Source organism: Apus apus, chromosome 3 (genome assembly GCF_020740795.1).
Source record: "Apus apus isolate bApuApu2 chromosome 3, bApuApu2.pri.cur, whole genome shotgun sequence".
In the NCBI taxonomy this organism is placed as follows: Eukaryota; Metazoa; Chordata; class Aves; order Apodiformes; family Apodidae; genus Apus; species Apus apus.
This window is the reverse complement of record NC_067284.1, coordinates 37,560,824-37,577,691: the sequence shown is the minus strand read 5'-3', so window position 1 is coordinate 37,577,691 and position 16,868 is coordinate 37,560,824. Positions and strand designations below refer to the sequence as shown.

General features: G+C 40.5%; 1 protein-coding gene across 1 annotated transcript in view; it reads left to right on the top strand.

Annotated features, from left to right (window-relative positions):
* Window positions 1–16,868, top strand: part of RSPO3 (R-spondin 3) — a 63,093-nt gene that overhangs the window by 22,332 nt on the left and 23,893 nt on the right. Inside the window, exons 2-3 of the mRNA XM_051613054.1 lie at window positions 13,054–13,245; window positions 14,747–14,893. Coding sequence (XP_051469014.1) covers window positions 13,054–13,245; window positions 14,747–14,893 — 339 coding nt within the window. The remainder of the gene's footprint in view (window positions 1–13,053; window positions 13,246–14,746; window positions 14,894–16,868) is intronic.

The following is a 16,868-nucleotide window of genomic DNA, read 5'->3' as shown; positions in this document are numbered from 1 at the left end:
GAGATGCAAAGAAACAGGGCTGCTAACTCCAAGCACTGTAGGAATCTTATTCCCAAATATAAGGGCAGTGATTTGAAATGCATAAGCATTAATTAAAAAAAGTTAATAAAGCAGTACCAGAAGCCTTTCATAAGCCTTTTGAATTCACATAGTTAGGCTTTTCTCTGCTGAACTAGAGAAGAGAATTTGTTATTTTAATCTTTTGAAAAAAGGAGAAAATAATAATGGTTTTGTTCTCTGGAACATCATGAAAACATAGTCATTATGTTGAAAACAGTTGACATTTTGTTTTCTCTACTTTAAAATTATCTAAAAAAATTGAAAAGTTTAAAAATGAAAAATAGTTTAAACTTTGAATTAGTTAATGGCTGAGAAGTTCAAGGCATTATTTTCAAAGTTAGCATGTAAAGAGTTAGGCTTTTGTCTACTTCAGGAAGATATGTGTCTGCTCCAAGCACAAGAGACTCTATTCAAGAATGTGTCCTTAATTTTAATCAGGTATTTAAGTCTAATTGAAGTCAAGATATCTGTAACACATGTGTGAAGGTAACCATATGCTGATGTGCTTTTTTGAGTATGGAGGAATTTAAGCATGGGCTTACAAGGTAATTGTCTGGGTTTTTTTTTTCCCCCTCAATTTGGTCTGGGTATGCAGAAAGTAACATAAAAGGCATCAACGAACATTAAAGCTTGTTAACTTGGTGCTCAGTATAGAGGAGAAAAAGGGTCTTTTATTTCCCTGAAATTTCTGACCTTTTTTGTTATTTTTCTTCTCCCCGTTGCTCTTTGCTCACCAACCACAGCTCTCGTTTGCTGTGGACAATTCCCAAAGGGAACATTCCTCGCTGGAGTAACTTATCCAGCTCTTTTCCTTAATTTACAGCAAGTGCAGCACCCCTTGCAGAATGCGTAGCAGACCCTTTGGCTGCAAGCCAGTGCTAATAACATGTTTTCCAATAATCTAATCTCTTCAGTCACAGAGCAGAAATCAGAAAGTTAAAAGAACAGGCTTCTCAACTTGTCTCAGTCCACCTTTGAAATCTGTGCATGGAAAGGTTGTGCAAGTGACTGCAATAAATTGCTACCACGCTCGGACCTGTGACTGAGTAGTTGTGTTCAGCACAATCTGATGTATTAGAGAGAATCCTGTATAAAGCAAGGTTTAACGCAGTGCCAGGAACTGAACTGCATAGGAAGCAATTGTATGTGCAAAGAAGCCAGGAACTTCAGCCAAAGCTGAGGACATATTGCAAATATCCATGAATTAAACACCTCAGTACTCCTGGGGGATAGGTATCATTTCACCTTTGCAGATGAAGAAATTGAAGGGCAAAGATAACAAGGCCAAAACTTTTTTAAGTTTGACTCTAGAAGTGAAGCAGCAACTATTTAATTGAACTCTTAAATAGCTATCTTTTCCTGATCTCTGACCACCTGCATCTCCCACAAGCACTCTGAAAATCAGGTTATATATGTAAGAATGAAGCAAGAGTTTAGTTGTCTCACTGGAGGCTCTGAGTTTAAAAATGTGGTTGCTAACACTTTTAACCTTCCAGTGCTAGAAGGGGACCATACAGACAACTTCACCAACCTTAAAATCCAAGAACCCTCTGCTTCTCCAAAAGCACATAACTCAGTGGTGCTGTTAGGGAGGTTTCAAATATAGGGAAAGACAAAGTAACTATATGTTGAAAGTTCACCCATTGCTTTTATCTTCTTCCAAGCTGTTTGTTTCTTTTTTATCTGTACCAGACTGTGTATACATCTGTGCTGGGGGTGGGGAACAGATATCACCACAATAATTTTTCCCTATTTCTAACATTATGAAGACCTCCAGTGGTCTGTATTTTACAGGTTCATAACTGGGTCCATCACTCTATCCTAGGACAGAATCCTCTATATGTACAACTTTACTTGTTTTCAGTGGGGGCACGTACTCACAGAGAATTGCTATGTCTCCATGAGAGCAAATTGCTTTGCTGGCTTCATGCAGCTCCAGATCAAGAAGTCAGTTAAGAAGAATGTGTTCATACTAGGGTACAATTCAACCTTTCCTTTTACTTACTGCTTTTTGGCATCTGCCAGTGTCATTTTTTATCCCAATTTTTGCTGCAGGAGCCTGGCATTTGGAGTGGTGTTGTTGCGGTCATTTTAAATCCAAGCCCCATCTCATGGCAGCCCAACACGGTGCCACAAGCCACCAGCCACCAGTTGAGCTGCCAAATATGCATCATATTGGGTGCTTAAAAATAACTACTGTGATTTCATGTTTTTCTAATATCTGGGGGTTGTTTGGTTTTCAATGAGTTCTATTTCTATCATTTATTCTGCATTGGCTTAACTTAATTACTTCACAGTGTGACAAAAGAGAACTGAACAGTTCCCTCTTCCTTATTACTGAAGTACTAGAAAAATGTTCTTTCATGGACCACTGTTGCAAAGTGCCAAGGATATTTTGCAAGCTGACTAAGGCATCTGACACCTGAAAAAGCAGCTCTCTCAGGCCACAAAACAGCAAATGGATCATTTCATTGTGCAGCAAGTTGGGAAGGAAGAGGTCTCACAAATTTCTACTTGCACGTGCAGTGCAAGGTTAAACACATGCCCTCAGGATACTGCTGTGATTCAGCCTAATTTATGAGACTCCTACCATTGTTTTTGTTGAAATGCTTTAGCAAAAGTATATTTTTAAGATCTCTTGTTCAACTGTGCATGAAAAGTGTCAGATACCACATTTGATGGGCATCAACACTACTAAATAATATATCACACAAATAAAAGACAGTCATCCCTAAAAATAATAATTCATGGATTAACCATTAATCTTGGAAACTGTTTTTTTCTTCAGTTTAGATTAAACTGTTTTTAAAAACATATGCTGCTTTTTTTTTCTATTGTAGAAAACCATTAAAGTAGCTTCAAAACCTTTGACTTTACAGTTCTTCCTATAAAATATTTAATAACACTCAACACTAACTGTAAATTTCCTAGTTATTTAATTCTTTGGTTTATATATAATTATATAAATTTTTTTTCTTTACCCAGTATTGTCAATACGTGGCCTCACTTTATTTTTTTTACCTTTAGAATTCCATTTTTCTTTTAAATTAAAAGGTTATATTTTACCATTCCTTATAATCTTTATGTTATTAATATTATTTCAAATTAAAGCCACCTGAATAATCATTGACAGAATTAAATTCTATTTGAATTTGTCACTACATTTAAATATAGAAAACAGCTCTGACTGATTTTTTTTTTCTTAGAATAAAAAAGAAGCATTTTTCATAATACTAAAAAACCCTCTTACATCTTCTGGAACTGATTTTTCTGAGGTTTCAGTTCAAATTATTTTCTCCACCTTAGGTGCTTAATTTTGTATAATTTTATGTAATATTAATGCTTTAAAATGTTAAACCAAATATTCCCAACAAAGCAAAGCACACACACACACACATATATATATGTATAGTGGCATATTTAATAACTTTTGCACTTTATGGAAATTTTGCATTAATCCTACTTTTGAAAATCCTTGCGAAAGAGCATTCTCATCATCCCTTGAAGGTGTGAAACTCACAGGTAGACATCTGAGGAGAGCAAAATATTCAGAGCCCTTTAAGCCATTAACATGATTTCCTGGTTGCTGCATGTCCTCTCCAGGGCATCGTCAAGAGGCTGGAGCAGCCTGACAACTGTTCAGCCTTAGACTGCAAGGGAATTGGTGGCCATGGGGCTGCTCTTCAAAGGACAGGCATGGGGGAGAAGATGGGTACAGGGGACCCAGCTTCCTCCGACACTGACCCAGCCACCCTGGAGGGTGTCTTCAATGTTGGAGGGGGCAGCGAGGGGACAATGGGGCATTTTGGCTTTTGCCCAGACCTCTTTGTACCACTAAGGCACCCAACAGGATTGCTGCAGGCAAGCTAGGTTCAGAGAGAAAGCTGTGATTGAATGGTTTACTGACATCTGAAGTCATAATGGCACTGCCTGACATTTTCCTGCACAGCTGCCCAGAGCTTGTGCAATTGCTGGTGACTACAGTCACTGAGCCCCTAGCACTCTGCAGCTCCTGTTTTCAGATACAGCCTGTGCTTAAGCTTCCAATTAATTTACCTATCTGGAAAGTTTGATGTGTCAGCATTTTACTGTTAATTGGTTTGGGCATAAAGAGCATACCTCACACTAAAAAAACACAACACAAAAAACCTAACAAGATTTAATTAATTTTAATTCATTTTCTCTTGCAATCAACTGAGCTGATTGGCCCACAAATCCTCAGAGAAGTGGTGGTACACCACCACATAAAAACTGAACTGTATCTCTGCCTAAGCACAAAATGGACAATAGTCTTGACTTCATCCCCAGCACCCCAACAATTCCATTCAAATACTTCCTGGCGTGGTTTTAAGTCAACTGTAAATTGCCTGCTGTGCAGCACTGCAGCCATATTATATGTATTAGAGTTTTTGAGGAAGGGAATTATGTTTGGTGTGAGCCCTAAATTTCTTTCATGTGAGTCAGAGTGTGAGGCAGTGAAGGCAGTTGGGAGGGGAAGGCTCAGACTTCAAAGGGAGGGCAGCATGAAGAAGGGGTGATGAAACCAGCCCTAACTACGTGCCATTCATAGTTACTTCACAGGCATGCGGAGCTGTTGAACTGAGTCAGTTTTTCAGGAATCAGACACCTACTTAAACCTTACTGTGGTCTTAATCCCAATCAAAACAGGCCATCCAATCACACTGCTCTCTTAAAATCATATATCTGTACTCGAAACCATGGACAAACCATGGACTACCCTAGTGTTGATTAACAAATTAGTGAAATCCTCACTCCCATCTCTTTGCAGGACTTTTGCCTTCAGCTTTCGTGGGCCGGGATTTCTGTCAGTGAGTTCTAGCTGACTGGTGTTGAAGTCTCTTGTCTGTTTTCCATCAGAGTTCAATATGATTTCATATCCTGCTGTTCATGCTTTGCACTCAAAACCTGTTGACTTCTTTTTTAGACTCGCATGGGTCCCAGTGGCATGAGGGAAAGGTGAAAATAGTTGGGTCATCATTTGCTGAGTGTTGATAGCATATGCGTTGCTACACAGCATTACAGCAGAGAAGCAGTCACTGGAGTTTGTATTTTAATCAATAATGTAAACTTGGAATTTTGGACAGTATTTTGTGTCTGGCCTGGAGAATTTACCCTTCTTCCTTTACAAAAATTTGAGTTACTGATTGTGGAAAACAAGTTTTAGAGACCTTCCAGTGCTGTGATACTCCTTACATTTATAATCTGGGTTGAAATCTTGATGTGAGACTTAAATTCAAAGAGACAAGTTCCACTTCAATGTTTGCAGGCATCAGTCCAGAACGCTTCTACTGCAAACAAAATAGTTTCATGCTTTTATTTAGCTGAAGTATGAGTCTAATCATTATGCAGAAAAAAAATATTTAATTCAGTACAAACTTTTGATCAGTTCTGCTTAGGAAAATATACAAAATTGAGAGGATATTAAGTAATTGACCAAAGGCACATCTGAGCAACACCAAGGCAGTGGGCTGGCTTGCTGTTTGTTTTATTAATTTTTTAATGCTGTAAACATGGCAATAGAAAATCTTAGCTTCTACATGGGATTACATGCTTTTGCTATTTAAACTCTTCTCCCTAGTCCCCAGCATGGAAAGTAAAATCTGTTACATCCTGCTGTTCTTTCTGTGGTTTCTGAAACAAAACTTTGAGAGAAAAACCCCGGTCTCAAAAGACCCTGTGGGAAACGGGAAACTTGCAAATGCTACTGTAGTTGTGTAATGTTGACAGTATGAGCTGAGTGATCCTTATACAGGCTGGAAGTACATGAGCATCTGTGCAATACGCAACAGTAAAAGTCTCCAGTATCTTAAAAGAACAAAACAGGAGAAGCAAATGGCTTTGAGCAGGGGGGTGGGGTGGGGCTGTGGGGGGCCAGGACTCAGGCTCACCTGCCACCAGGATAACCTGAGCACCAACAAGCTTTGTTAGAAATGCATAAGCAATAGATGGAATACTAGCATCAATCAGAAAATCAAGCAGAAAGACAGTATTTCAAAGAATGACCATGTGCAATATACAGCTGTGCTTTTTTACTTGCGTCTCTTGTAGGGAAGAGATTGAGGAGTCATGGGAGTGACAGTGATGTTGACAACTGTTTTTAGAGTTTTGTGTGCATATGAACAGTGTAACGCCAACTGGGGAGCTTCATGACGGCATGTTGCAGGATTAGAGTATTAAAATACTGTCTAAATATATGTGCATTAAATATTATTTATTTCTAAAACTCATGCCTCCTCTTTCCATCTCAGCACAGATGCTTTATTTGCAAGTAGCTGAGTCTGACAAGTGTCATGACTTGTTGGTTATACAACAATTGGTTTATACAATTATTAGGTTACTAGTCCTTATTGATTCCATCCTTCTCCTTCTACAACAGGTCTTCTTATCTAGACAGTAAGGAGGAGGTAATGTAATTCAGTTTTCCATTTTTAGAGAAGTTTCATAATGTATATAGTCTTGAAATGTGGATATTTGGAAACAACCACAGCTGACTCTGAAAATAAGATCTGTACTTGCTTATAAGATTTAGAACCTGATGTGAGAAGGTATTGCATAACCTTGTCCTACCTTTACCATCACTACCAGGGTGCTTAAGTCAACTTGCCTCAGGGAACACCTTTGGTTTCTATACTGGTTAAACTTCCTGGATCCCTGAATTTTGGTAGTGTTCCATAGTACGTGGGAAAAAAAACGTCAATTTCCCTTCTCTCTCCATGAAAAGAATTTTTCAGTTTATTTACAAAACTCCCTGGAATGAGAAGGAGCCATTTGTGGTCGCTGTGGCTGATTTCTGTTGTGCTGAAGATGCTAGGAGACTGCATAAAACTCTGCACCCTTGGTGAGATTTTTCAGCCTGTTGATTCTCATTCTAACAAATTCAGGGAAATGTGTTCTGGCAGTCAGTATACTTAATTTTCAGGATCACTTTGTCAGATGTGTTTAATAATGATGAGGCATTCCCCAGTGAGATCTTGGCCATTTGGGCTGAGGGCCTCCTTGCTTGTAGACACCACTACAACACAGCTATGGATACTCCCTGAGACTGTGGGATTGTCCCATACTCATGTTTCTGTTGCTCTTTAGAACTGTTGATGTTTGGTGAACAAAACTGGTTGGTTTCTTTTCCCCCAGATGGGAAGTGCTTCTTGAGGAGGAAAACAATCTGTCAAGCGAGGCAGATGTTTGAGGATTTTTTTTTTTTTTTCATTCTTACAGGATCTCTTTCCTTCAAAACACAGGAGGACACTTGAGGATCTTCTTTGTTTTGTATTTGGTACCACAGAAGGCAGCATTGCTCTGAAGCAAAATTGAAGTCAGGCAAACATGTGGAGGAGTGACCATCCTCTTAGAAATCTTAAAGTACCTGTAAAGCACAAATCACAGAACCATAGAACGGTTTGGGTTGGAGGGCACCTTAAAGATCATCTAGATCCAGCCCCCCTGCATGGGCAGGGACACCTCCCACTAGATCAGGTTGCTCAAAGCCTCATCCAACCTGGCCTTGAACCTCTCCAGGGAGAGGGCATCCACAACTTCCCTGGGCAACCTGTTCCAGTGTCTCACCACCCTCACACTAAAGAATTTCTTCCTAATGTCTAACCTAAATCTACCCTCTTCCACATTAAAACCACTTTGCCTTGTCTTGTTGTTACAAGCCCTTGTAAAAAGTTTCTTCCCAGCTTTCCTGTAGGCCCCCTTCAGTTACCAGAAGGCCTCTGTAAGGTCATCTTGGAGCCTTCTCTTCTCTAGGCTGAACAACCCCAACTGTCTTAGCCTGTCCTCATAGAAGAGGTGCTCCAGCTCTCTGATCATCTTTGTGGCCCTCCTCTGGACTCACTCCAACAGGTCCATGTTGAAATACTGAAAAGAAACAGAAGTTATGCCTTTATCCATTGACTCTTAGACTGATTTTTGCTCTGTGCTCCTTTTGCAGCTGTCTCTTCTTTCAAGGCCACCCCAGACAGAGTCCACATTCTTCAGCTATCACCACTGGTTTGGTTGCACCCCAGAAAACTTACAGCCAATTCAATGTAGTCACTGTTGCATATGGGTCTATCTTCCTGGCAGAGCCCAGCTGCTGCACCATCATGACACATCATGTGCCTTGCTTCCCTGTGAGTGATTTAAGGCCAAGCGATCAAAAAGAGCTTAGCCTGCAAAATTGAGCTCAGGTTTCATCTTCCCCCAGACTGGCAATCTATATAGCATTGGGAATACTAATTTATCAAGCCCATGTGTTCTTGCTCTTCCAGTGCTATCCCACCACTCCTGGGCTTTCTCCTTGCTCTGCTTTGCTCTCCTCTGCATGTTGCCTACATGTTGGTTCAGTGTCTTTCCCTCACCATTGTCTGTTCCACGCAGAGATACGCTGTCCAAGAAAGATCCTGAGGAAATACGCTGTGGTTTGCAAACCAAATTCCATAATGACTTTCTCATTAGAAGAGCTCACTGCCAAATGCTGTTTGCATTTGCTTAAAGAACTGCCTGCATGATTAAGAGGAGCTCTGCTTAACATGAAGTATTGTTTTCAGGCCACTGCCACAGGCAGCTGCTTCACACGAGGCGAGAGAGAGAAATGAAGGGCAGTGATCATACAGAGCGATCAAGCATTACGAGAACCCATGGGATATCCCATCCCCCACCGTGAAGACTAGTGCCCACACAGGTGCCATGTGGTGGGTTAAGCCAAGGTAGGGCCTGGGTCTTATGGTGAGGGGCAGCTCAACTGGGAAGGCTGAATTCCAGAGCACCTCTGCCTGTTAAAAGATTTCCTGTCAGAACACACAAGGCCTAGAAACAAGGAGTAGCAGCAGCTCTCTAGCAAGGATGAATTTCATTTGTCTAGCACACCCATTTCAAGAGTGAGCCTCTAGATGGACATGTTGTTGAAGATTGGTAACAAGACACTGCACCTCAGCTGCAGCAAATGGGCAAAGAATCTTCTACCTCGAGCTTTTCCCCTGGCTGTCAGAACGTATGTCCACCTGGATTCCTCCTGCATTTTCTTCTCTTTTTTGATCTCATAAACTTGAATCTATAAAGTAAAACTGATATAAAATTTTCATTGAAATATTTAAAATTTATTTCCTGCGTACCATCAAAATCTCCTGTTGTCTCATCTTTGAAAGTTCAGATTCAAATTCAGCTCCTTGTCCCTAGTGTTCTATTTTTAACAGAGAGATCACAACTCATTGTTTCCAGAGCAGCACTCTGGAAAATATTCTGAGAAAGGAAAATCCTCAGTGATTTCATTTGCTAATGAGGCTTAAAACTAATATCTGCACAAACAGCTTGCACAAAAAAAGGCCTCTAAGCCAAAAAGGGCTTAAAGCTGGGCAGGGAAAGAGAATAGTTCAAGATTAAATTGGTGTCTTCTCTGATCTCCAGTATTTTATTTTATAAGAAGAAAAATGGAGGGATGGATTCTGGACCTAAAGCCAATCACGAGCCTGTACATACGTACTTTGTACCTGATGAGTCAGAAGGTGTGGCTGACACTTGTGTAAGAGATGGGGAAGAAAACCTGTCCCGGGTCTCTGTGCTCCCACCACTTGCTTTGCCCTCTACTGTGCTGTATTTTCCATTCTTGAGAGTCTAGGATTTCACTCTGCTCAAAGAGTGTTTGAATATAAGAAGACAGATGGCTGGTAGGGTCATTTCTAGTGTCAGACACTGCTCTGAAACAGCCCATGCATAGAATACTTAATCCACACCAAAGTCACTTCTGAGGGTTGTGAAGGATTTTTTATGTTTCATTCCATTTGTCTCTATAATGGAGCAGGTTGCACCAAAGACCAACAAGAGCATTTCTTGGATCTTTTTGCAATGCTAAAGCCCAGATCTCCTGGTTCTGCTGCCAGTGCCTAACCCAGAAGTCCACAGTGCCTGCCCCTCTGCCAAGAGACTTGACCTCTCTCTGTCCCACTTGCCATGTCTAAAACTTGTAGCTAACAGGAATGGTTTGCGTTCTCCTAGTGCGTTCTCACCTGTAGACTTCAAAGAGTTTCTTAAAGTGGATATACATTACTTATCCATTTGTACCGTTGACCTAGGTAAAGAAATTTGAAGCAAACCTTACACCAGGTGTGCCATGGCCAGATTTCACCACATGGGGTTTATGTTCCCAGCTTGTTGCAGCACATCACTTAAACTTTTAGCTCACAGTGTCTGATGTGGGGGGAAAAAGAGGTAAAACTTCTGGTTGCTTCTTCAGGCTTATGGTGTGCACTTGGGGAAGTGCTTGAGATCTGCAGGCATTAATATCTTACTGCAATGAAAGAGGAACAGTAAGGACCCATTTCTGTACCCAGCATCAAGAAGTTCCCTCCCTGTGGAGGGGAAGGATATTTCAGATGTTTCAGAGCCTGAGTTTGGCCCATTTTATTCTGGTATCCTTTTGACCCCACTCAGGAGGGTAGGGGGTCACCCCTACATTGCACGGATCAGGAAAACACCTGGAACTGAACCAGAGAAGAAGGCTGAGAGGTAACAAGAGTGAGATCTTCATCTGGAGCTTCAAGATGTCTTATTTAAAACATGCTATCTCATTTTCTATACATAAATATTTCTTCACCATTTATTTTCTCCCAGGTCCAATGACAAAGCCCAGTCTTATGCTTTCAAACAGAACCAATTTCCGGAGCCATTGGCTGTCCCAGCTTTGCTTCTTGCCTGAGCCAGAATAAGGGTCTACCCAGCAATCATAGCAAGTGCAATGACAGGCAATTTCATTACACAGATAAAGGGCTCAAAGAAATGCCAGGCACAAGAGGAGAGAATAAAAAGATTAAAAATTTATTTCTTCATTTAAAAGTCAATTCTGACTTTTCAATGAGACTTCTGCCCTACGCATTTCCAGGAACAGGAGCTTGTCTTCCTTCACACATTGAGTTATAACATGGCATAATATCATTCTTTAAATGGAGCTTGACTTCTTTTAATTTATTCCTTGCTTTGTAATACTAACAATATAATTCTCCATTTGGAACTACAGGCTTTGTTTTTTGTTTGTTTGTTTTTGGTTTGGTTTGGTTTGGTTTTTTTTTGCTATGTAATTTGCATGAGATGTATCTGGAGTGCATGAAAGGAGGCAGAAATTGTGAAAATGGCTAGGAGTACATTTTTTAATATACTTAATACTCCTGAAGTGAGAGGAGAAATGGAAATTAGCCATGCAATGGATCTTAGCTGTAGATAGTTATAATCTTTTGGTAATAAAGTATTGTCTGATGTGTCACAGGTGCTTACACATAATATGTTTCCCATCAAAAGTGATAATCCATATTTTATATAGCATCTTTGATGACAAATATTTTGCACTTCAGCTCCTTTTTCTTCCCACTGTCAGACTTAATGAAGGAAAGCCACGGATAATTTTAAAATAATGTCAGCTTCTTAGATCATATTACTGTGTCTGCCTTTGGATGTAGCTTCATACAAAAGCCACAAGGCAGGGAAGAGAGAAGGACATTTTAATTTGCTTAACTTTAAAAAGAAAGCAATTTTTTCAGGCTCTTAATTTAAAAGTGAATGTACTCTGTATCTTTGGAACCTTCTTAGAAAAAGATATGGTACACTTATTAAGCACTCAATATTTTGAGAGTCCAGTGAAAGCAAGTTTGATAACTGAATTGGGGTTGCAGCTTCACACTATGCAGAATGCAGTCTACTCTCATAGCAGTGGTGTGTCCTGGTGGTAAAACATTTTCCTCCAGATTGTTTTACAAAGTGAGCATCTTGCAGGGCATGGAGAACCGGGTTCTTATATTCTCATTGAAATTGCAGCAGGGCCAAAGTTTGCTCTCCTCCTACATGTTCTACCCTACTGAGAGAAATAACCCTTCATTCCTCGTTGTATGAATGAAAAGGGAAAAGTTCACTTGAACTGCTTTCAGGTTTCTCAGGTCGTGGGACTGGTCATCAAAATCTCAGATTATAGAGAAGTGCTTTTCCCATTCATGGGCCATGCTTTTTCTGCTAAAACTGTTAACTGAACAAAGTACAGACGTATGCTTATTTATTTTTCAGACCTAGCTCCTATCTAAGAAGGCAACCAAGAAGGAATTAGAAGTAGTTAATAACTTCTAAAGTACAGGGAGATATGAAAGTTTATTCTTTACCACTGAGAAATAATACACTAAATAATCTCTGCTACTGAAAAGTCTGCAATAGCATCCTCATGTCTGCTATCCCCAGACCTCTAAAGAAGAAATGAATAGTCTTCAGCAGTTAGTGTAATAAGTTTTCCTTTCCTTGTCTGAAGAATTAGAACAATTCATTTGAAAGGCAAATAAAATCCTACCTATGCTCCATGCTGGGACTGGAGCAGGGTAAACGCCACAGTTAAGTCTGAACATCAGGTTGTAATTGTTAGAGATTAAAAACATGCCAGAAAGAACATTCCAGGAAAAGAAGGAGGGTGAGAAGGATGGCTCTCCTGTGTCTCTCTATTAAGGAAAATTAGCTTCACATCTTACAAGGGCATATTCCTGCACAGCATAACTCAATCAAAAGGAACTTAGTAAATGAAGAAAATTATACACTAGGTTGATTTTTAATCATCCATCTAAGGAAAGCACAGATACGTGAACATGTATTTATCTTCTGAGCCAAGTGCATACAAGGTAGAAAAGCTACTGAAAATAAAAGAAAAATAACTGTTCTCTAGGATGTTGCTGTTTCACACAATCTATTTCAAATATAATATGCTGCTAGCTATTTCTGTAAGATGGGAACATTTCAGCTGAGCTTCTCATTTTTATGTAAATGAAATAATCACTGAAATGAACTGTTGGGTCATAAGACACGCAAGAAAAAATTAAACAACGTTTAAGAGCTGTAAGAGAGGTGGGTGTTCCACCCTTCCAAGCACAGAGGAACCATTATTTTATGGTCTTGTCTAACACCTTGTTTCTCTCACCCTTTTTTTTTTTTTTTTTTTTTTTTTTTTTTTTTTAATGCTTGTCTTCTCAGTGCATCCTAATGTGAGCCAGGGTTGCCAAGGAGGGTGTGCTACATGTTCTGACTACAACGGATGCCTGTCATGTAAGCCCAGGCTCTTTTTTGTTCTGGAGAGGATTGGCATGAAACAGATTGGAGTATGTCTTTCCTCGTGTCCAAGCGGATACTATGGGACGAGGTATCCCGACATTAATAAGTGTGCAAGTAAGTGATGGGGAGAGGGGAAGAGAATGGATTTGTTTGTTCTCTCTTGAATGCTGTGTCCCCTGAGGAGTCAAGTGAACAGAGAAGCAGACTGACAGGCTGTGTATCTGTTTAGTTCTTTTATAGTAGTGCACTAAATGAAAACCCAAGCAAAAAGTTAGGGTGAAAGATCCCAAAATGGCCTAAAGCTCAGAGGTCCCAGCTCTGCATGAATGACTTGCTTAGGACCAAGGTGATGATCTCCTCCTCTACACCCCCATGTGAAAGGGACGTGCCAGTGGGTTCCTGGCACTGCCCTCCAGCAGCAAGAGGGAGCAGCAGCGGCTCCAAAGAGAGGGGGCTGAGGGACCCTGAATCTCAGTGGCTGGAACCATTTAATCCACTGCTTTTACCCACCTGACCCCTGCGGCAAGGAGAGAAGACGGCAGGTGGCATGCTTGGGAGATGCAGTTTGCCTTGGTCTCTTTCTAGCTTGTCTCACACTCAGTGTAGTCCTCTAAATACAGCTGGACAGGTTCCAGCTGGACAGGTTCCAGCCTGATTCAGGGGAAGTTACCAACTCTTGTTGCCTCTGGGCTGGGAGACAGAGAACCCAACTCTGTTCTTTACTGCTCAGGCAACATTTTGACCCCACTATGTATTTTGAACCATAAGTGAACTGGAAAAGATCACAATGTCCTCCTCAATCCTCTTTTTAGTTGTTGAATTCACTGTTTTTAATCCCACAGGTGATATAAAAACATAAGAGCGACGGCCAAGCAACCCTCCCAGTTTTTACCTGGTAATAAAAGTTATTTAATGAACAGACCCCAGAGTAAAGTCTTACAGAGTAACTTGACACTGTAAAATATTTGCTCACTTTTCAGCAGTGTGTGGCCTTGCATATTAGACATGAGCTGTGCCATACAAAAGTCTTTATGTATTTCTTTTAAAAATATCTGAGAACTGGGAAATATACCACTAATGCCAATTTGGGTAGTCATATAGAGAATATATGAAATACTACAGGACGTCTGGTTGAACATCAGCAAACTGCTTAAAAAAAAAGAAAAAGAAAAAGTAAAAGTTGTTGATGCAAAACAGTCTTAAGCAGACTCTAAATTCTGACATATTTTTATTTCTTCTGGATGAATGAAGATAGATAGAGTGGAGCTGGCCAACTACCTGTGCCCAATGGGGTTAATTAGTACCTATGCCATGTCAGTGTAGGGCAGAAGGAGTATGTCACTGTTCTGATGTGCTGTGCTCTATCTTCCTTGTGCATAGGTCTGCAAGAAGACGAGCAGTGTGAGGCCGTTCAGCATCAGGCTAACCTTATTAAATCCTCACTCATGCCAAAGCTGGCCTGACTGTGTGTACAGACCACAAAGAAGATCTAAATATAATTTGATTCCTTTGAAGATTGTTTAACATTGCTAGAATTGTGTGATTCCGATATATGGGAGAGAGCCCATAGTGTTTTGTGGCAAAGAGCAATTGTTGTTTACTGTTTGCATTTCAGAATGTAAAGCTGACTGTGATACCTGCTTCACCAAAAACTTCTGCACAAAGTGTAAAAGTGGGTTCTACTTATACAGTGGAAAGTGCCTTGAAAAGTGCCCCGATGGGCTGGAAGCCAACAACCACACGATGGAGTGCACTAGCATCGGTAAGTCCGATCCCCCCACGTCCTGCCTGGTTTTCTCATGGGGGATCTAAGGAAGGCATGAATTGCAAGATCAGTTACACCACCAGTGAAGTGCAACTTAAAATGGAAATGCTTGGCATCACAAGATGCATTCCCCAGCACAACAAATTCAAAGTATTTCCCAAATCTGCCATCTCACAAGAAGCACAAGCTCAGTTGTCCCCCACAAACACAATCTTGATGCTGAGGGCACTGCTCAGGAAATGTGGCCTGTTTAGTGTGTCTTGAGATGGAATGACATCCATTTCTTAGTTGCTCTGTTACAGTGTTTTGGAGCACAGTTAACATCAAAGGTTCAAATATCCTGAGCCAGACCCCACATGTAGTTGAAAGATTAACATACTAACTGCTTTGCTTTAGGTCCCTTGTACTACCTGAGCCTTCAGAGCATTTATGTGTCAACATTTTTAAGCTTACCTTCACAAAGGTGAAGCCTAGAAACCAAAATACTAAGGAAAAAAAAAGCAACACACACAAAAAACCAAAAAAAATCCCAAATGGTATATATACATAATCACCTGGCTCCAGAAACTGAGGTTTAAAATAAAACACCAAATACCATGGCACTGTCACTGAAGGAAGGAGATTGGTGACACTGGTCCTGTGACTCACTGGCTGCAGAGAAGGGACCTGCTTTTGTGTCTCTCCAGCCTCTGACTCACAAGCTCCAATTATTCACTCTGGGGCAATTTTGGAGGTCAACACACCTAGCTGTCTGCTCCATCCTTCTGCCACCCCTCCAGCTGAAAGCAAAGCAAGTGATATATTTGCCTCTGGGCTGCTGCAGTTGACACCTCCTGCCATAGGCATGCTGAAGCTGTGGCAAGGTTTGGCTTATTTTATTACATGGGCTGTGAATTGTGGTGGCTGAGGGCTGTGAACTGTGGTAGAAGAGGTAACCTCTTCAACCACCAGCAGCCAGCGAGCACTTAGACACAGCCTGGCCATGGCAGAAATCTCCCCCACAGTACAATGCACATAGCTCTCCCTAGCATCGCACGTTTTGGAGGAGAAGTAATGCAGGAATAAAGATAACATACATTTGTTTGGCATTTTCCTTCTCATATATTAGTTCAGGTGGTAGTGATGTTTTTTACTGTTTTATTTTCAAGCAAAAACTTTCATCTTTGAAAGTAAGGTTTTGCTTTTTGATGGCTGTTTCCAAGTGCTGTAGACTTAGCTGCTTTAACAATGAGTCAGTCTCAACTAGGAAAAGCCATTTAAAGCTACGGAAGAAAACCAGAACCTTTTTGTGTACATGAAGGCCAATTATTTTAACAGGAGAGCTCCAGTGTAATAGGAAAAACAAAATTACCCACATGACAATTCAGTGGTGAAAGGCTCAGAGATTACCTGAGGTCAGTTATATTTTTAGGTTTTGAAAAAAAAAAAAAAAGTACATTCTGGAGCTGAAAAATGTTGACTTGTAAATTCCTCCTTATAGAGGGGCTGGGAGTCTTTCGTTCTTCAGGTTTACAGTCTAAAGCATGCATGGGAACATTAAGTAAATATAAATGTTTACTATCTTTTATCAAGATAAGTGTACTGTGGAGATGGCACAAACGAAGGACAGTTATTAGAAGCACGTTGTTAAGCTTCCAAGGTTGCTCCCGATTTTGTCTACACTGTTCGACAAGTGTCCAGCTGCACACCTTTTGAGTTCTCAATAGTACAGGATGTGCATTCAGATCACCACGGTTTAGAAACTGTAGCTTGCACTTTTCTAAAAAGATTGCACCCCACTGACCATATTTTCCTCTGCTTTGCCTACTTACAGCTTGTATATGCTGGCTCTTTTCATTATTTAAGCTGAATAGCAAGCAGCAGATCACCAAAGATACTTGATTCTTAATGTAATGCCTTTTGATATCAGTTTGTCCTTAATAACTATTGATTTCCAAATTCAATACCTCTGAGACTGGCTGCAACAGCTTGA